The following is a 22,553-nucleotide window of genomic DNA, read 5'->3' on the forward strand; positions in this document are numbered from 1 at the left end:
GGACCACGGCAGTGCCTGCATAAAACTCATTGAGCGATGAAGTGGAGTGGATTCTGATTGGCTGCAGTTGATCTCAACAACTGGCCAGCACACAAGAGCCGGCACTCCTCATTAGCGACGCACGATCCGTCCCTCAAGAGCAGATCTCTCGCTAACAGAGCTGTTAGAGGACGCATTTGACCTCAAGAGGCTGAGGAGGCTGTGTTTCGCTAGAATGGTTGTACACTGAGACGAGAGCTTGCCTTTGTCCTACTGAGGCTGAGAAATCTGCTCTTAAACCACAATGCTGTTAGCCGCACAGGGAACACTCCATGCTCCCAATTTTTTCCAGCAATTTCTCTCTGCTGCTGGCAATGCAAGCCATTTCATTGCCATGATGAATAAAAGAGTTTTCTTCGATTGTCCTTACACAATTACTTTAGTTAGGTCTCATTCACTAACTTAGCATACACACATATTTATTAATTATAAAATGTATTATATACATTATATTAATAATTATTTTTATTATTGGCAGCCCTTATAATATATGTGTGTATGCGCACACACACACACACACACAACAGTTAGTCCTGGTCCTTGAACCATGAGTACTGGTGGTCACACCATCAGCACTTCGAAACTCCACTGTTTGTATCACTCCGATATACCATTCTAAATTAAAGTGTAAGAGCAGTGCATATGTGTTAAGAGCTGTATGGGAATCTTTACATTTAATTTTGTGACATTACATATTTTAACCAACAGGTGCCGGCAAAAGTTTGTTTGTAATATGAGCCAGATGATGTGAAGTTAGTCAGTGCCAGTCAGTGTTTTCATTCATCAGCACTATGTGATCATTCGTATTACTACTACACTACTAAAGCTAGGAAATAGCTTTAAACGGCTTTAAACTAACAACTTCAGCATTAAGGCTCCTCACAGCTGAGAGACACAACAGACCAATTAATTACACAAACTTAAGGCGCTTACCTCTTACTGGAGTTTCCACATCAGCTTTTATAGTGAGTGACTGTTGCGCACCAGTTACCACGAAATAGGGAGGAATACCCCGCTTGGATGGCTATTTTTCCACTGAGAATATAGGATGAATTTGACAAAAATGACATTATCTCCAGAAAGCTGAATAACACACTACAGCATCTCTGCTTGGGAGTGGCAACACGTGATCACACAGACTCCACCCCTATCTCTCTCTCTCTCTCTCTCTCTCTCTCCACACACACACCCTTGTTTCTCCAATAACTTGTTAGAAACAGCCCAAGCCATGATACTCTTTCTAAAGTGACATTATTGAATTACTAACGAAGGCTTGGACGCATAATTTAGTTTGAACTAGCAACGGCAGATTCTTCTCCGTCGTGTAAGAAAGTATTTCCATGCACATGAGTTTTATGACTATTCATTAAAAAATTTTTTCATACCCCGTTTTTCATAATGTTTTTTATTTACTTGTTTATTGAACTGTTGTATATAAGAAATATCACACTCACAATTATGCTATATGGCCCTAAATAAGCACTGCTGTGATATGGCACTCGGCCGAAGTGCTGATTTTGGGCAATATAGCATGATTGCAAGTGTGATATTGCTTATATACAACAGTAGAGAGAAGCAGCAGAGAGAAATTACTGGCAAAAATTGGGAGCATGGAGCGTTTCATGTGCGGCTAACAGAATTGTGGTTTAAGAGGTGATTTCTTAGCCACAGCAGTGCTGATGTAGGGCCGTATTGCACTCTTGCTCATGTGAAAAAAACTAAAAACATACAGTACTGTGCTGAAGTTTTTGGCACTTAAGACAATGGTTTTTGTGAAACAACTTAAGTGCCTAAAACCTTTGCAAAGTAATGTGTGTGTATATATATATATGTATATATGTTCTGAGAATTAAGCACTTGGCTTTGTTCAAAGATCTTGCTGCGCATGCTCTCAGGTGAGCTTAAAAATAAATAAAAACATATTTTTGCCAGTATGGAAGAAAAACAAAAAACAACATAATTTATACATTTATGACATCTTTAAAATCAAGTCTTTATATATTACACAATTTTGCTAAAGTACATTTATATTATATAAAAAACAAAATTGTTTAAATTTGATATTTTGGCACACTTTACATTAAGGTTCCATTAGTTAACATGACCTAAAAATGAACAATACATTTACAGACTTTTTTTAAAGTTAATTTCAACATATAGTAATACATTTTTTATTTAGTTTTTGTATTTGTTAACATTACTTAATGCACTATGAAATAACACATATTAACAATGAACAATTGTATTTCTAATAACTAACATTAAAAAGATTGATAAATGCTGTAAAAAGTATATTGTTCTTTGTTAGTTCATGATACTTAATGCATTAACTAATGTTAATGAATGGAACCTTATTGTAAAGTTTTACTGATATTTTTTTAAACCAGAAAACAAGACAAAAATACTGATTAAGGAAAAAACATTTTGCTGTGTGACCCGTTCCTATTTTAGCTTTCAATTGCACAAGCCAAACATACCAAATCTGGCACATAACATTAAAGGGTTTCATCTCTAACAGAAGAGTTTTCTGGAAGGTGACACTTAAGTCAGGCACCGAACCACTGCAGTTCATCTGGAATGCTTACATACCTCACATTCTCACCATCAGATGCCATTCACCAGCAGAAAGACTGAGCCTCCCTGAGCTCCAGTTGAGAGCGCACGGCTTTGCAATCCACTCAGCTCTTCAGGATAATCCTCTCCTTGTTTTGCTTTCTTCCTTTTTTATTGAAATTAAATTTTACGTCTCTGAAGCATATTAAATGAAGGTTTTAGGAACCATTCATGCACACATTTGCATAGCTGCTGTGGCTCAGTTGGTAGAGCGGGTCAGCCATTAATCACAGTGTTGGTGGTTTGAATCCCGGCCCACACGACTCCACATGCCGAACTGTCCTTGTGCAAGACACTGAACCCCAAGTTGCACCCAATGGCAGGCTAGTGCCTTGCATGGTGTATGAATGTGTGTGTGAATGAGTCACAGTGTCAAGTGCTTTGAATACTGTAAAGGTTAAAAAGGTGCTATATATATGCTGACTGATATGCATCTTTGTTTTTGTTTTTTTGTTCTAATCAATGTTTAAAATAATTTAGTATGAGGAACCAGTAAATGAAGCTTTTAATGAATGAAGTCATTCAGGGGATGTGCCTACTATGCAACCTAGTCCTAGGCCTAGGCCTAGAATTTTTGCCTAAACAAATCACCCGAATCAGAATGAAACTATTGCAGGACTATATCTCCATATAAATAATTGGCAAAATTACATTGATCTCTGATAACAAAGTCAGCAGATACACAGTATGCAAGACCTTATTCTGCAGACTCAAAACTAATTTGGTGGCACTTTAAAAATGAACATAAAACATGGGCCGCAGGTATGATTGCCATAGAGCTTGCGTATAATGTCTTTGACCAACATTAAGTAGCATTTAAAATTACCTACGTGTCTGTAAATAAACCCCACCTCTGTGACTCTGGGGAGTTCTTTTCAAATTTGAACAATAAATCTGTTATTTGAGGTTTATTTGCATGAACATACAGAATTTAGTCATAGCATATGCAAAAACAGATCATGCTAACCACAAACACATGCTGCTGAACTCCTGATATAACAGACGTTATTCACTGTAAAGAATCCACAATACAAACAATCTTATTTAAACTATTAACTGCCCTAAGACACCAGTGGAGGGGCCACATAATGGTCTTGACAGCTGGTCCACCTAATCAAACTGCCGAAAATTACTAGTGTTTTGTAAATAATGAGAAAACAAAAGATACTGCACACAACATAATTATATTTCAAACCAAAATAAAATAAACACGTTAATTCAACGTGATTACTACCTTTAAAACTATGTTTAACTTGACACAGCAAACTAAAAATAGTATGTTTATGACATGACGCAACCAAAGCAAAAGCGTAACTACGGAATATAAACAATATATTGGATTCTGAAGCCAATCTTTGTGCTGTTGGATCAATTCTTTCCTCATCAGCTACAATAATGTAATGCATTTTAATGATCTGCAATATTATATTTGTACTTTATTTATAAATATTTAAATATAACTATATCGTTCTTTTATCATTGTTGAATTATTGTTATTTAAGGTGATTTCTCAGTAAATATTTATACCTGTGATTAATTTGATTAATTAATCGGCATACCGTTTATGTAATTAATTAACAGTTGAACAATAAGCAGTAAAAATATTGTAGTAATATGCAAGATTTATTCATGCTGTAATGCATTCATCAAGGTGGCATTACATTTATCTTTTGCAGAGAAAGCTTTCCCAGAATGTAATAAGCTAGGTGAAGAAATAAACCCAAGCTGGTGGCGGAAGCAAACGTAATTTTAATTAGATTTGTAATCCATTCAATATTGAAAAGTATAGATAAAAATAGTAAAAAAAAACTAGTGTGTGTGTTCTATTAATATTTTTGCTTTTATTAGAGTATTGCATGCTTCATCTCGCATCATCTGAATTGAAATTAATTGCGAGTTGAGTCTCCTGCACGCTTCACGTGAACAGTGCTATTTGTGTTACCCGTTGTTGCATAAAGGCTAAAAGCGCGGTCACAAATACCTTTACACTGAGAAATTCCACGGTTGAAGATGGTGTGGGTGGACGTTGAGCGTTTGTGAAACCAACAAAATATAATTGTCAATCAGCCTCTTTTTAATCCTGCACTTTATACTCAGCAAGACTTAAGATAAAAAGAAACTCACCGCTGAAATGTTATCCTTGTCCATTGTGAATATTCAGCATAACTGTGTATGTAGCACAGTCCACACAGAAGTCACTGCCAAACCAAGCAATGTCCCATTGGCCAACATGGTGAACTCGCCTGTTAAAGTTCATCAAACTTAAACTCAAGTGAAATCTGCGAGGGGAAATTCTTCGCCACCGGAAGTCCATCACGCGAAACTCACCGAGATGACTGTTTCGCCTGTGGAATTTCGCCATGTGAAGGTATGTGTGACTGCGCCATAAGGAATGTGGAACACTTAATCACAAGGAAATAAAAAAAAAACGCACAGAGTAGAAGTTCCATAAACTCCAAGATTCAAAAACCTTTCTGGCCTCACCACTAAAATTCAGTTTGAATACTATGGGTCTGTAAAATGTCTTACCATCTCACCACGAGTTTGAGAAGTGAAGGCCACACATAAAATTCCATGTTCTGAATTAATTCCATGTCAGAACAGTTGATGTTAATTCATCTTTTGGTCTTCAGGGTTTTTACTCACCTGGAGCCTGCTGTTGCATGATGTCTCCAATATCTTGCAGATGTATGAAGAGAATGACTCCTCCTGCCGCAAACAGCAGCAAAAACCAGAAAGAGTATGGCAGCATACGAACCGACACCCCAAACTTCCACCGGCCACGAAGAACATCCAGCATCTTGCGATTTATAAAGAATCTGTTGTTCCCTATGATAGACACACCTGCAGATAGAGAGAGAGAGAGAGAGAGAGACTGTGATACATCTTTCCTATGCAAAACATACTTTTAATACATAATGATACAACTCAACCTTTTGCTTCATTTGCACTTTGGGGAGGGGGATAGTTTGGGGGGTTCCCTCGGTTCCCTTGGAAAATGCAAGAAATTGCATTTATTCTCAAATAGTATTTAATCTCAAATAGCATTGAATCTCAAATGCAGCTGCGATTCTTTAAAATGATCAAGCCTGTGTAATCGATTTCAGAGTACAAATTAATGTCCTTCGAATGTTGAAACATGAGTGTCAGAATCAAATCAGCCCATTAAACTGATGTTCTTGTAGTTACTAAAGAGGCTTCATCCATCTAACAGGATGATAGTAATGTAATCACTAATGCATACAGACTCAAATGGCTATTAGCTCAACAATGCATGTGAGCATGCTTACTGCAGGATTAATGTCACAACAGTACAAAAGTCTTTATCTAATTTTCTCAAGTCAAAACTGCTAAAAATGAGTTTTATAATTTCAAGATGTCTGTTGAAATGTGTAAACCCAAATGCTTGTGTTTTGTCTTATTTCCCACCCCACAGGCAGACGCCTCACTAAATGTGCTTTATTTCTATTTTCTCTTGTCATTTTGTTTTAGTGTGTGTATGAATTCCAAACTATTATTTAAACTTTTACAGATCTGCTTTCTTCTATAGAGAAAATCTCTGAGCATGCACAAGTTCATGGTTTATTATGTAAATGAGACTATGGCCAAAGTCATCTCTCAGATAATGAGATGATATAGACAGTTGCAGTAGCTGGAGGATGTTGCCATAGTGATTTGATATTGCCAGGTTGTCTACTGTTAACAACTAACGGATGTTAATTGTATATTTCTAAATCAGCACATATATTTTGCACCACCCACACATGACAGTGCATAAGACAACATTTATGATGAACTCAACATGGAACAAAATTGACTTTCAAAACTTTCAAAATGTAACTTTCACTCAAAGGTTTTTCAGTTATTAGAATTGACATCAGACATCAGCTTTAGAAGTCGCATTATGTTAGAATCAACTTTTTAGTTTTGCATACTTATTCTGGGGACTTTGAAGCTAAAATAGTTAGCTGTTGTGAGAGTCAGTGCAATGTGTATTGTGCCAATCTGTGGCTTTCTGTAGGGGGGCTTTCTCTGCTCGATACACACACACAAGGCATCAACAAGCTCAGATCTGTTTTTACAGCTTTCTTGGAAAAATCGCAGCCCTCATATTCAGAAAAATTGCAGCACTAAACGTACCAAGAAGGGTAATTCCAGTTTAATTAACTTGAGAGTTGGTTTTCCTACACATTTGTTTTAAATCATACCTTTATTACTGCAAATTCACTTTGTGTACTTAAACTTTTGTTTACTCTTATAACATCAGCTTGGTTCCTAAACCAAGTGAGCTGACTTGCACACTGCCAACATAGACACTGCATTATTTAGCCCCGTAGTGGGCTAAAACACATAACTGTTAATTAGAAGGTTGCTGGTTCGATCCCCACAGCCATCACCATTGTGTCCTTGAGCAAGGCACTTAACTCCAGTTTGCTCCGGGGGAATTGTCCCTGTTATAAATGCACTGTAAGTCGCTTTGGATAAAAGCGTCTGCCAAATGCATAAATGTAAATGTAGCTCGATGCATCTGTGTTCACATAGTTGCAAGGAGTATTGTTTAAGTCTAACAATGCTGCCTTGTAAGCTTCTTTTGGCCAAGGTAGCAGATGTATCTGGAGAAGGCAATCATTGCATGCATTGTGACAAACTTGGTCAAATAAATCCATCCAAGATGGAGAAATATCAACTACAAATATATTTAAGCCTGCATTTCATTCAACACTTTGGTAAAAATCAATTATCGATGTGAATAACAATTAATTTACCCAATACTTGTGTGTGCTATGTATTTTTATGCTTATTGGATAATTATGTCATTTTACAGCCACAGTACAAGTACATGTTAATGTCAAACTCTATGGAAATCATTAAAGTATTCTGTCATTAGCTTAAAGCAAAAGTAAGTCAAATAAACAATGTTTTCAAAACAGCTATTTGTATGAGGCTACTTCAATTTCATTCAATATTTACAGGTATTAACAAAAAATACCCAATATTTGTGTGTGGCCTGTATTTTTAAGCTCATTAGAGTATTCTGTCATTTACTTAGCTACAGTACATGGTAATGTACTGATGTTCTGGGTGGCATGTGTACTCACCGATCACACATCAGACTTGCCGCCATACAGAGGTAAATCATGAATAAAATATATTTAAATGACCATGAAATTCCATATTTGTGCTTACTTCAGACCTGTTTACACCTTTCCAGGGACTTTGCATGAATCAAAAGCATTTTTTGAGGTTTTTCTTGAGATCGTTTTACGTGTGTTTTTCCATTCACCGCCATTGTTTCCTCCCACTGATGGTCACTAATATGGCGGCTGTGGGGAAAAAGTGACGCCACTGAAACAGGTCAATATTAGAATCAATTGTGAGTCGAATCTCTTGTGTGCTTACATTGGCAGCACTTTTTCTATTTTATATTATTTAGTTGCTGCCTACAATATTTACTGAGATACTTGGAAGTATTAAAATGCATTCAATACTTCCAAGTATCAACAAAAATCAACTATTTTACCCAATATTTTTGTGTGATCTCTATTCTTAGGCTTAGAGTTTTATGTAATTAGCTTAGCAACATGATAATATCAAACTATTGGAATCAATAGTCACAAATCAGTCACATCTAATGTTATATTTCAGTTAGGATGTTGACTTAAAAGGTAACTGCTTATACCACCCCTGAAGTTTCAAGTTTGAATCCAGGGCATACTGAGTGACTCCAGCCAGGTCTCCTAAGCAACCAAATTGGCCCGGTTGCTAGAGAGGGTAGAGGCACATGGGGTAACCTCCTCATGGTCACAATAATGTCGGTTCTCGCTCTCGGTGGCATGCGTGGTGAGTTGTGCATGGATGCAATGGAGAATAGCGTGGGCCTCCACATGCACTACGTCTCCGTGGTAACGCACTAAATAAGCCACATGATAAGATGTGCGGATTGACGGTCTCAGATGCGGTGGCAACTTGAGGCGAGTCACTACGCTACCACGAGGACTTGGAGCGCATTGGTAATTGGGCATTCCAAATTGGGGAGAAAAGGGGTGAGAGAAAAAAAGAAGACGGTAACTGCTTGTGTATGCAGTTGGGGTGTAACGGTTCAAATTTCTCATGGTTTGGTTAGTATCATGGTTTTACGGTCACGGTTCTATGGTCACGGTTACGGTTTAAGTATTTGTTATGTTCAGAAAAAAAAAAATTACTGCATTTGTAGTAAAATCAAAGTAACCACAAAATTAACATTTAATGTCATGGTTACAATACTATAGTAAAATCATGGTTACTATATGGAAACTACAGTATTACTGACTTCAGTCATGGCTACTATAGTATTACTGAATAAAACCATTGTACAGTTTTCGTTAGTGTCCTTAACTAAAAAAAATTGTTTTTCTCTCGAATTACTTATCCAACATTTAACTTACAGTAATACACATTAATGCACATCACTATAGAAGGAAAAAAACTTGCAGTTAAATATATGCTAGAAGAAATGTCATAATGCAACATGAGTGTTTTAATCATATGCGTAAATCCCACATCTTCATCAAAAGAGTAGGGCAACATAACTTTGGCAATGAACACTCCAAGCACTTCCTTTATTGTTATATGTCTGTCCGAACTAGCACTGAGTTCCTTAAAGTGTCCAGTTTCAGGCTCACCTATGGATCTGTGTGCACCACGCACTATTTATCCTTAGTTGATGTCAACGTAATTAAGTAATCAAACATCGATGTATTACCAGTATACGTAATCGCGTCACGCAATGTTTGCAAATAGTGGCTGTTTTGTAAAGGTTTTATGACCATCGCTGTTGTGATTGACTTCAAAAAAGAAAAAGTTTCCAGAGAGGACACTTGAATTACGCAGGGGATTCTCTATCTTGAGGCTTGTTTTCTCCACTTGCCATTTTCAATGTCACACTAACAGAACTGTGATGTCATCAACTGATATAACATACTTACAGTTAATAGGACAGCTTCTCTCTGTAGAAAGTTGACCCAAGTGAAACACAGTCAGAGCGTGTCAACGGAGCAGTAAAGGTGCTTTAGTGGAGGTTATAACTGTGCATGTCTACGCTTATTTTTCTTCGCCAAACTGAATGATCCAGATGCGTCATGAAACTTGAGATGAACTGCAGTGCCAATGCTTATTGAACTATTATACTAGAAATGTCCTCATAAACCACATGTATAGCATAATATCCTTGTAATTACCAGTTTGTAACCTAAATATATTTCCTTGTAAACCACCCAAACCCCTTCACTCACACACACACAGAGCACAGCACAGCACAGTCATTGGGTGAGTTCAAGCAGAGTTTGAGACTGTTTTCGTAAGAACTGTCACAGCTGGTGTAAACGTTTATTTAGTGCTTCTGCCTGAAAACAATCTGCCTGTTATTCCCCACTAGACCTTGTGTATTATGGCTATTTCTGCAGCAATCCTCTGATTTACAGTGTTAAATACATCCGCGCTTGCCCTCAAGACAAAATAAAACACATCTTGCATCAACACAGCTTAAGATGACAAACGGGGGATACACAGAAAGGCAGATACTGCCCTAAACACGAGCAATGTCCTAAAACTGACAGAAAAATATACAGGTAAGTGCCTTCCTGAATTCATTACTTTCTTTCCATTCTGCTTTTATTTATAGTCAACAAAATTCATCCCCCTCCTCTAGCACAAAAACAAATTTCAGCTACAAGCGAATCGATAAGCTTTGTTTGGTTAATTACACTCTGAACAAGCAGGCGCTGTAGGACTAGCAGATCGATACCGTGGCTTTTGCTTCAAGTTCAGATTTGCATTGTTTGGTGTCACATAAGAGCATAGTTCAGCTAAACAGTTCTCAAAGCTGCTATAAATAGTGTTGATTCAGTGAAACTGGGCAAACAGAAACTGTTTATTCATTCAACCAATTTTTATTTTAGTTGTCAAATATCTTAAAAACCAAAGATAGTTCAAAACAATTTGGTTTTTACTAAACAAACTAGACTGAAGGAAGATACATTAAATAGGGCATTCTGGGGGGTTTCTTACTGGTCAAGTTAAAAGAGCCTCAATAAATGTATTATAATTGTCTCTGGATATGGCTCGGGTCCCTCCTTCAATGTAAGTGAATGGGAATTTTAAATCTGCTAGGCAAAAATCGCCCACTTGCTTAATAACACTAACTATCTCCTCAACAAATCACATGAATTAAAATCTGTAGCATAAATGGACATTTAACCCTTAAATTCATAGGTGTTTCACCAAAATTTATGACCTATGCCCTTTAGCGATGATGCAACATATTCATTAATTCCACACTGAAATTTCATGAGACACAACTGGTTGTCAAACACATATTAAGCTAGGCAAGGCAAGGCAAATATGTTAAACACATGTATTTTAGTAGTACACCCAAATGACAATAGCCAAATCATACTGTTCATGTGTTACACTTGTTATAGTTTACTGCAAGGTTTCTTCATTAAATTACAATGTCAAAAGTAAATCAAGTCAATCACTGACACATCAGCGCCACATTGAGTAAGAAATAGCTTTTATAATATGAACATGTGTACACACATATGGAATACTGATAATTCACCATTGTCACTCAACGTAAATCAACGTACATTTGTATGAACATACATTTGTATGAATATACGTAGTACTCATTTGTTCTGTAATTAACAAAGACAAAACAGCCTGTGATGTAAACGTATACAGATATGAAATAATCATAAAAACATTATTTATGGTAGCACCAAAACATTATACTATTACATATCTATGGTCTTTAATGATCCTATACGCTTTTGGTAATTAAGCAGTTATTACTATTTTTTTTCAATTTTCATATTTTTTTTTTTTTTTTTTTTGTGGTTTTGTTATATTATTCAGAAGAGAAAAGTTGAGGAATACTTAAAAGGTGTGGGTATAATTCCAAACAATTGATGAGGCTCAGGCAGTGCAATGAGGTCCCGGGCAGTGTTGGGTAAGTTACTCTAAAAAAGTAATTATTTACAAACTACTAATATTTTAATAAATACATAATATGTTCTACAGTGTAATTAGATTGCTGTAATAATTACTCTGTCTGAAAAGTAATTGCATTACTTATTACTAATTACTTTCTAAAACCCTTATCAACTTCGACCAGATGAAAAATAGACATGAAATTGTTCTTTTAAGTCTTTTAAATAAATAATATAAAATAAAATAAATGATTCATGAACTGGCCAAAGAATTTAAGGGGGCTGCATTAAATTAGAAAACATATATTTTAACATTAGACGTTAAATTTCAATTTTAAATTCACTATTGTTTTATATACAATGTTTGTCTATACAGTATTTAACACAATTAATCTACATCAGAAGTAACTGTAATTAATTTAATGAAAAATTATGAGTAATCCCTTACTTTAATTAAATTACTTTTTCATTGAAAGAAGTAAAGTAATAAATTACTTAGTAATGCATTACACCCAACTCTGGTCCCGGGTCACTAAAGACCCGATCTATGCAAGGGTTAAATCACTAACCCTAAGTATAAGCAATAGTAATAGTGATGCTTGCCTTATCAAACACATCTAATATGGTAAATGGTCTGCACTTAAATAGCACTTTTTTAACCACACTCACACACCAATGACGGCAGTGCTGCCGCGCAAGGCGCTAGCCTACCATTGGGAGCAACTTGGGGTTCAGTGTCTTGCTGAAGGAGTCATGTGGAGTCATGAGGGCCGGGAATCGAACCACCATCCCTGCGAATAGTGGCTAACCCGCTCTAACACCTGAGCCACAGGCGCACTCTAATTCTTAATAAGAAATAGAGGATGCAATTGATGAAGTAATTAAAGATACATAAAAATGCCACAGATAAACATTTTCAATATGCAGCAGGTGTGCAAGATTCATAGTTACAGTTGTATTGAGCAATCTCTCAAGCTGACATTCCTGTACTCCACTTTATTACAGACACCTGAGATAAACTCCTTTGTGTCCAGTCACAGGCGTACAGAGGTGAATTGCGAGTCCTTGAACTGTGTAGCATTTCTTCACATCTGAACTTTGCATTTTGCTGATGAAAGCAGTCTATGAAAGCAAGATTTTACATATAGGCTTACCACAGGCAGATTGCAGTATTAATGCATCAACATACAAACAGCTGTCACAGTTCATTAACCGAAGGCTGACTGATACAAATGATGAAAAGTGTGTTTCTGCAGTAGTTAGTGGTAGTTGCTAAGGTGAGCATCAATTTTATTACTGCTCATATTTACAGTAGGGTTAGTGATTTGAACAATCCTCTAACCCTAATTATTAAACTGTAATGCGTAACTCATCCTGCATCGTTTGTGCTACAGACATGAATGATCATGCGTCTGGCTAAGAAAATGTGTGCCGTTACCTTTTGTGAAGACATCTGACTTATGATGTTTGCCTGGCAGATCGTAAAACAGGCAAACTAAATCCAGTGAAGGATTTAATTCTTACATATAAAAAAAATTATATTGCTGTTTTTGTGATTTGTAAAATTTATGAAGAGCTACAAGGTCCAAACTTATTTTTCTACATAAAGTCACTCTATTTTAAGGTGTCACTGTTAAGCAACTTTGGTTTCAATTACAGAACAGCAACTCAAAAGATTCAATTCAACTATTTTATTCTGTTTTCTGCAGCCCGAGTGACAATGACTCAAGAAAAGAGTTTAAAAAAGAGAGAGAGAGGAGCATTTTCAATTTGGGGATTCATGATGAGTGACCCAGATATTGCGACTCCCTGCAGCCCATTTCCTCTGGGATTGGTGCTACAATCATATCCACTTTTAGCCCTTACTGGTCCTGTGAAGCAAGCCCTATTTCTTTTGTTTTCTAACTGTAATAATACTTGGGAGTGTCTGTTACCCACATAATGCCAAACTAAATAATAATAACATTCTTGAAAATGTGTTTTCTGCAAACTGAATATGGAAATATTGAGTTACCTGTGTTTTTGTGTAGCTGTATCAAATACAGTTCATTTCTGTCTATTTACAGTATATATTCTGAATCTTCAGCAACAATCCAGCAAATGTAAGAAATGGGCAAATATGCTTTATGATGAACACTAACCCCTGAAATCCTTTGCTAAGAATAAAACAGACCATTTGAAAAATTAAAGATATAAAGCCTGTGTTTATGCTGTCTTGGGCACAAGAAAATTGTAAGAGAATCAATTTTTTTTTAACAAACATTCACTTCAAAATGTTTAATACAAGAACTGAAATTCTATTAAAAATGTAGTTAAAATAATCAAAGCTCTTTGAACATTTTTGAATGATGGATCCTTGAATCAGACTTATGATTGACTGATTCTTTGGAATGGGGAGTTTAAACTGATCAAACTTAAAACAATCATTAATCAAACTTTCCAACTGAAGCGTTTTTGCAACTGAAGCTGTTATTAAACATATTTCATCTTAACACTCTCAAACGTGACATTTTTTTGGCCAAATAAAAAGTGCAATTTTTTGTGGACATTTTGATGTGTATTCGATACCCTGTACCACCTTCCTGATGAGAATATTCCAAATTGTGTAAAATGGGTGGGTAAAATCAGCTGTAATGTTGTTCTGAGAGCTGTTCCTTGTTCTGAAAAGTCTTTTTTTTAAGCCTTGAAGTTGCAGAGCTGCAATTGATGTTCCTGATCCTGATTCAAGTTCCTAATAATGATATTTTCTAAAACCCTGAATGGTTTGTTTTAAGTTTATAGTTAGCATACCAGACCGATATACAGTTTTAAATACCAATAATCATGTAATATACTTTTGTCGTCTTGCATTTCAAGCACATTTCTAGTATTATATACTTATACTTATTATATACTTATATATTATATATAGTAATTATATACAGCAGTTAGTTTCTGTCCTCATATCTTACTTAGCGAGAGACGTTTCATTAGTACTGATGTCTCACACCCTCAGCACTCCAACGCTTCACTGTTTGTATCACTCTGCTTGTGTTTGTACCATTCTAAACTAAGAAAGAGTAAAAGTAAGAGCAGTGCATATGTGTTAAGAGCTATAGGTGTTTCTTTAACTTTAACTTTGTGACATTATATATTTTAACCAACAGGTGGCGGCAAAAGACAATTTTTGTGTGTAATATGAGCCAGGTGATGTGAAGTGTCAGCATCAGTCAGTGTTTTCATTCATCAGCACTATGTGATCTCTCGTATTACTACTACACTACTAAAGCTAGGAAATAGCTTTAAACTGCTTTAAACTAATAACTTCAGCATTTAGGTTCATCACAGCTGAGAGACACAACAGACTAATTAATTTCACAAACTCAAGGCGCTTTCCTCTTGCTGGAGTTTCCACATCAGAGAGGACATACTGTTTAAAATGGCAGAGGACATTTCGGTTTCTATAGTGAATGAATCTTGCACACCAGTCACAGTGAAATATGGAGGAAAACCCTCGCTTGGATGGCTATTTTTCGACTGAGAAAATAGGATTAATTTGAAAATTACATTATCTCCAGAAAGACACAACAGCATCTCTGCTTGGGATTGGCAACAGGTGATGAAACATGATCCATCTCTCTCATTTGCATCATTTGTTTTGAACTAGCAAATACAGATTCTGATCCTTCGCTTAAGAAAGTAGTTCCATGCACAAATGCATTTTTATGACCGTACTGACTTTTTCCTTATTTGTAAAAATTTACTTGTTCATTTAACTGTTGTATATAAGCAATATCACACTCACAATCATGTTATATGGCCCTAAATCAGCATTGCTCTGATTATCTATGGCATTTGGCCTGCGGCCGAATCACAGCAGTGCTGGTGTAGGGCCATATTACACTATTGCTCATATGATATTGCTTAAATATGCATAGTTTATGTTTTCAAACAAGTTAAGTTAAATTTTTACCCCACACTAAGATAACAATATATTATAACAGCATATCATTTTTATATTATAGCATATATTATTTAAATGATTGTAAAGTGTCCTTGAGCTTTGGAAAGGCACTATATAAATAAATGTATTATTATTATTATTATTATTATTATTATTATATGATATCATCACATCCACCATTTTTTTTAAATAAATAAATAAATAATGTCATCATTTACTCAGCCTCATTTAGTTCCCACAAAATTCACACAAATATAGGCGTTAGGCAGAGTGACCACCATTCACTTTCCTTAATTTAGTATTTTTAAATGATATGTTAATTGAAAAATACTTTAATAGAGTATTCCATATGTAAGATTAAGTATTATGGTGCTTTTTGTACAGTAAAGGGGATGTTTCAAGAGAATCTTTTGATCTTTTTGGAATAATGGAGCTAAATACATTTGCAAATACTTCTCAAAATTTTGTTTTTGCATTTTTTTCATCAAATGGAAAGTAATTTTAGTCAAACTTTAAGTTTTGTGTTCCTTACCATAGTCGCCTTTGACTTGTTTAATTGAGGCCTTAAGACAATACTTTTTTAAGGCATGATTTTCAAACGCACTGTTCATTTAAAAAGCATCATTTTCTGTAAAGCTGCTTTGAAACGATGTGTGTTGTGAAAAGCGCTACACAAATAAAAATAAATGATGACTTGACTTGACCTAGCAACCACATGGTAACGACCTAGCAATCACACACAAAACCCTGACAACTGCAACAGAAAATTAATAGGATTTAATTAGATAATCATTTTCACACAGTAATTTCCATTCCAACTGCACTGCATTCAGTGTGTGCAAAATCGCTTTAAATTCCCACAAGTACAAAACCAGACACCGCAAAACTGCCGCAAGACATGAAACCAAATGAATTATTAATTACTGAATCAGTGCACAAAACCAAGACGATATCACCTCTAGAATGACAAAATCCACCTGCCCCGGTCCTCCTAAACGAATTAAGACCAATCAAATTGTACATTTTCATATAAATTGCCATCCGTCTTTCGGGTCTGTCTCGCCTGTTGGGTTCTTTCAAAAAGATTGTAAAAGTTGGCAGTGTGGTGACATTTCCAGTTTCTTATAAATAGGCCCCATAAATCTTTTGGTGGCTGTGGCATCCGTTCAGAGCTGGCACAGCCAAGAGGGGATTTCTAAATTACAATCCACTGGCCTGGTGCCAATCTCATCAGGCAATATGGCCTCACTCTGCCTGCGCCAACCATCACAACCCAACTCTCTTACTGCATTCAAACAGTATTTACGGTGATTGCCACAGGGGTAACAAAGAGAGACACGTACAAGATCCTTGTCTTTGAGATGACTCAACGTGATCATGAATTCTAATGCAAGTGCATGAAATATTGATTAAAAAATCTGCAGATAACTGGCATCTGTCCTTACAGTTTAATGCATTAATTAACACCTTTAATTAAATTAAAATTAATTTAAAGCAAAGCCTCTCGTCACACTCCTGTGACCTCTCAGTTTTTCTTTGCATGAACATAATGATTGAATTTATCAAGAAAAATTTAATAAAATTAATCCTTAAAGTCAAAATTAAATAAAAATGTACCCTATTTACTTTCACAATACACATTTATTGAGCACGTAACTCTCTCACAGCGAAAGGATTTCTACGACTTTTCTAAATTTGGATCATTCGTATGATATCATACGACTGCACTCGTATGAATTAGTACGAATGCACACTACAGCCAATGATGTTGCTGGACATTGTTTCCGTCTAATACATGACAATTACATGCTTCTGTCCCACACAACAGCCTGTCCTTAACGTCTTTATTTCCACTTTACAGATCCAGGCATTTGCACGTGATGAAATCGTACTAATTTATAAGAACGAAATCATATGAAATCATACAAAATAGCCAACTTGTAAAATATATACGAATTTTCAAAAGATTGGGCAGGAGCACGATGCATAGCTGCAAGTTATTAAAGAAACAAATTAAAAAAGTTTGTCTTCTTTTTCAGAACATAATAACTTGCTCCACCTCTAAAACGACTTTCATTTTCGGATGGCTTCACCAAGCCCTCTTATTTTCAGCCCCTTCCATACAAACACAAGACTCCATTCTGCTATGCAATGCCCACTTTCCACTCAATCCAATCCAATCAATTCCACGTGGATAAAGTCCCAACCTAAAGAAAAAATTCTCATTGAATATTAGGGTCATGCCGATACAAGTGTATATCAGTATTTTGTGATTCTTTATTTCACAATATTACATCTATACTTTTGATACTTGTATCAATATTTTCTTTTTAATAAAGTGCATTTATATTATTTCCTCAAATAAGGAAGAAGCAGGTAATTTAAATAAGTGCTAAAACTACTTCTCTGAGATAAGAGTAACAAAAGCTAAAAGTGAAACGTATCGGTTACCTAACGTAACCTCGGTTCTCTCTAGATGAGGGAACGAGTATTGCGTAAGCTAGCTTACACTACGGGAAAGATTCATCTTTTCTGAGATATTGAAGCCAAAAAATTATCCTTAATTTTTGTATCCATTGTCAATGCAGTGCGGCAGCTGCAGACCTTGAGCGGGCTAGCTAGCGAGCTCATAGGTTGCTCTGTGGCAACTGCTGCAGCCTATAGACGAGCTTGGGCGAACTCGCATCCAATGAGAGGTGTCCGCGCGCTCACTGCATCAAAGCCCGCCAAAATGGGCGTGACTAGAGTGCATATAAGCGTAGTTCATAGGCTGGAACCCTGGTTTTCATTGACTGAAGCGAAAAGTCGCTCGTGGCGCGAGCACGGCCGGCTACGCAATACTCGTTCCCTCATCTAGAGAGAACCGAGGTTACGTTAGGTAACCGATACGTTCTCTTACGAGAGGTTCTCTCAGTATATGCGTAAGCTAGCTTACGCTACGGGAACCCATTGTCAATGCCGTGCGCGCCAAGCATCCACTGTATCAGCCCCAGGGAATTAAGGGGGACCCGGGGAGCCCTTATGAGTGGGGAAATAATATTTGGCCGGCAAGAATGCGGGTCATTGATTGTGTAATACATAAGCACATAGTGGGAAGGGAACGACAGAGCAGCGGTGCCGGTCTGTGTGGAATGTGTCCCATCAGTGCAGCTCACCAGGGGAGCTGTAGCGTATTAAACCGCTAGTAGTTTTGCCTGCAGAGCGGGCACTTCCATATTGTAAAATCTGACAAAGGTGGAGGGGAAATCCATCCCGCTGCCACACATATGTCGTGAATGGAAATCCCGCTGGACCATGCCCACGAGGATGCCATGCCTCTAGTGGAGTGAGCCCTAATGCCCAACGGGCATGGCAGGTCTTTTGACGCGTATGCAGCAGCAATAGCGTCCACTATCCATCTAGATAGTGTCTGTTTCGAGCGGCGAGACCTTTGGTGCGCCCTCCGAACGAAACGAAAAGCTGCTCGAGCGTCTGAAAGCAGCGGAGCGCGCAGTATACAATCTCAGTGCTCTGACCGGGCAAAGGAGATTGGCGTCGCGTTCGCTATCCGGTGCTGGCAGCGCCGATAGGGAAATGACCTGTGCTCTGAAAGGAGTACCGATCACCTTGGGAACATAGCCGTGTCTAGGCTTTAAAATGACCTTGGAGTCACTTGGTCCAAACTCAAGACACGCAGCGCTGACAAACAGCGCGTGAAGGTCTCCCACACGTTTGACTGATGACAGGGTAGTCAGAAAAACGGTTTTGAGTGAAAGGTATTTCAAATCCACGGATTGAAGTGGTTCGAAAGGGGGGGCTTTCATAGTTTCGAGAACTATAGAAAGATCCCAGATAGGAACCGATGGGGGGCACGGGGGGTTCATCCTTCTGGCTCCCCTGAGGAAGCGGATGACCAGCTCATTTTTACCCCATGACTGGCCGTGCAGGGGTTCAGCGAACGCCGCAGCGGCCGCCACATACACTTTGAGCGTGGATGGGGATCTGCCCTTATCCAGCAGCTCTTGTAGAAATACGAGCAGCGACGACACCCCACATGTCCGCGGGTCCAGGTCTCTGTCGGTGCACCATTTTGAGAACACAGACCATTTTGACGCATAGAGTCTTCTCGTGGAAGGGGCTCTAGCGTGTATGATGGTGTTTATTACTCCTTCTGGCAGAGCGACGGGTAGTCGTTGATCACCCACGCATGCAGCGCCCAGCGCTCTGGGTGGGGATGCCAGATTGTGCCGCGAGCTTGAGAGAGGAGATCTGCTCTCACTGGGATGGGCCACGGCGCTGTCAGTGACAGCTGCGTAAGCTCCGGGAACCATGTCTGATTCTCCCAACGCGGGGCTATGAGGAGCACCGAGTGACGCGTTTCCCTGATCCTCTGCATTACCTGTGGCAATAGCGAGACGGGAGGGAAGGCGTAAAGCGGGCGTCTGGGCCAGTCCTGGGCCAGCTGCGTCCTCGCTTCGAGAAAAATATTGGGCAGTGAGAGTTCTCTTTGGATGCAAAGAGGTCTATCTCTGCTCTGCCGAATAGGTGCCATAACGTCTGGACTGTTTGAGCGTGCAGGGACCATTCCCCTGGGGAATATTGTCTCTGGACAGTCTGTCCGGGCCGTCGTTCAGGTGGCCTGGCACGTGCGTCGCCCTCAGCGAGCGCAGGTGGCACTGGGACCAACTCAGTATGCGTTTTGTCAGATGGAAGAGGTTCCTGGATCTGACACTGCCCTGACGGTTTAGGTAGGACACCACAGATCTGTTGTCCGAACGGACCAGGACATGGTGACCCTGAATGACCGGGAGAAAGCGCACGAGCACGTACTCGACCGCTATCATTTCCAGACAATTTATGTGAAGGAGCTTTTCCTGAACTGACCATAGGCCGAAAACCGGAGAGCCCTCGCAGACCGCGCCCCAACCCGTGTTGGACGCGTCTGTCGAGATGACTTTTCGGCGAGATACAGCTCCCATTGTCACTCCCCGCTGATACCATTCGGCCACTGTCCAGGGCTGCAGAGCTGATATGCAGGTCTGAGTCACCTTGATGGGCTGGCGGCCTGTGGCCCAAGCCCGGCGAGACGCGCGGGTGTTTAGCCAATGCTGAAGCGGGCGCATGTGCAGTAAACCCAGCTGAAGTACTGCTGCGGCTGAGCCATGTAACCTAGCACTCTCTGGAATTTCTTCAGAGGCGTGAGGCTGTTCATCTGAAAAGATGTGGCTAGTCGCTGAACACGGCGTGCGCGCTGTGTAGATAAGCGAGCCGTCATTGCCACGGAGTCTAGTTCTATTCCCAGGAAGGAAATGGTCTGACTGGGCTGTAGTGAGCTCTTGGTCCAATTGACTGCAAGACCCAAACTGTTCAGATGGCTGAGGAGAACTGCTCTGTGAGACAGAAGCTCCATATGTGACTGAGCCATAATCAGCCAGTCTTCCAAATAGTTCAGAATTCGCAAACCCTGACTCCGCAGGGGTGCGAGCGCCACATCCATGAATTTCGTGAAAGTACGGGGTGCTAAGGACAGGCCGAACGGAAGGACGGTGTATTGATAAACCTGGCCGTCGAAGGCGAATCTCAAGAATGGCCTGTGACGGGGATTTATCTGAATCTGAAAGTATGCATCTTTCAGATCGAGAGAAATAAACCAGTCCCCCTGGCGCACATGCGCGAGGAGTTTCCTGATTGTAAGCATTTTGAACGGTCTTTTTGCAAGCACCTTGTTCAAAACCCTGAGATCTAATATGGGTCTGAGGCCGCCGTCTTTCTTGGGAACAAGAAAATAACGGCTGTAAAGCCCCGACTCGCTCAGAGAGGGTGGCACTTTTTCTATGGCCCTTTTGCACAGAAGGCTTGCTATTTCTGAACGAAGCATGCACACTGCTTCCGTGTTCACAGTGGTTTCGAGCCGCGCTCTGAAGCGAGGGGGACGGCGATCGAACTGTAGCAAATAGCCCTGTTGTATTGTGCTTAACACCCACTTGGATATCCCTGGAATAGCTTCCCACGCTTTGAAGCGTAACGCTAGAGGGTGAATGGCCAATTTGCTCTGATTGCCGCACACAGAGCTGAACAAAATGTGTGAGCGCGTTTAGTGTGTTCATGCATGATTGCTCGCAGACAGCATGAACAGGCTGTTTTGTGAGTGACTTCCCGATTGGAATGAATGGGGAAAGAGTCACATCTGTTACGTGATGCGCAAGCAGAGTCATGGGCACGGGACTTACACACAGAGGAATGGTTGCTGGCCGTGTAACAGAGCGGGCAGAGAATGGGCGCGCGCACGCATTTGGGGGCGCATTTATTGACTCTAGCGCTCGAGCGGTTCGTAACCGCTTTATGAGAGCGTGCTCTGATAGGGGCACGGGATGTGTTATGCTTGTGTGTAGGGGCGAACACTGGGTTGTGGGCACTTTTTCTACACATAAGACATGTTTGCTCTTTACAAGATTTATTTGGGTCGCCGTGAAAACGGCGTTTGAGTGCAGGTAAGCGGGCAGTGTCACCGGCTTGTTGGCTGCTAAATTCACCACTGTAGTAGCCTGAGAGAAGGGGACTGACAGGGGGCAAAGCTTTGACGGTGGTCCGGCCACGGCGGGACTGAGCCGTCGTTTGTTCAACAAAGTTAGGAAGACTTCGGTTGCTCTGGTTTCAGCGTTACCTTAAATCGAGGCCCGCGGGGGGGCGGCGGTCTGCGGGGCTGTCTGAGCGCGATCGAGGGCGGCTGCCCTGTTGACGCTGAGAAGTCTGAGTTTGTTGAACTGGGCGCTGTGAAGAGGCTCGTGCAGGAGGCTGATCACGTGAGCGGCCTGCAGAGGAGCTAGCGCGACGCGGCAGGAAGAGGTTCATGGCTTGGGTGGCTTTCTGGACTTCTGAGAAGCGGTCAACAATGCCACTCACCGCGGAGCCGAAGAGACCGGTCGGAGAGAGCGGTGCGTTGAGGAACGTGGAGCGCTCTGCTTCTCCCATGTCAGCTAGTGTTAGCCATAAGTGTCTCTCGGTCACAG

The 22,553-nt window shown here is 39.4% G+C and overlaps 1 protein-coding gene across 1 annotated transcript in view; it reads right to left on the minus strand.

Annotated features, from left to right (window-relative positions):
- Window positions 1–22,553, minus strand: part of LOC127661911 (carbohydrate sulfotransferase 8-like) — a 223,676-nt gene that overhangs the window by 160,511 nt on the left and 40,612 nt on the right. Inside the window, exon 2 of the mRNA XM_052152868.1 lies at window positions 5,299–5,496. Coding sequence (XP_052008828.1) covers window positions 5,299–5,452 — 154 coding nt within the window. The 5' untranslated portion in view covers window positions 5,453–5,496. The remainder of the gene's footprint in view (window positions 1–5,298; window positions 5,497–22,553) is intronic.

The sequence above is a fragment of the Xyrauchen texanus genome, chromosome 21 (assembly GCF_025860055.1).
Source record: "Xyrauchen texanus isolate HMW12.3.18 chromosome 21, RBS_HiC_50CHRs, whole genome shotgun sequence".
In the NCBI taxonomy this organism is placed as follows: domain Eukaryota; kingdom Metazoa; phylum Chordata; class Actinopteri; order Cypriniformes; family Catostomidae; genus Xyrauchen; species Xyrauchen texanus.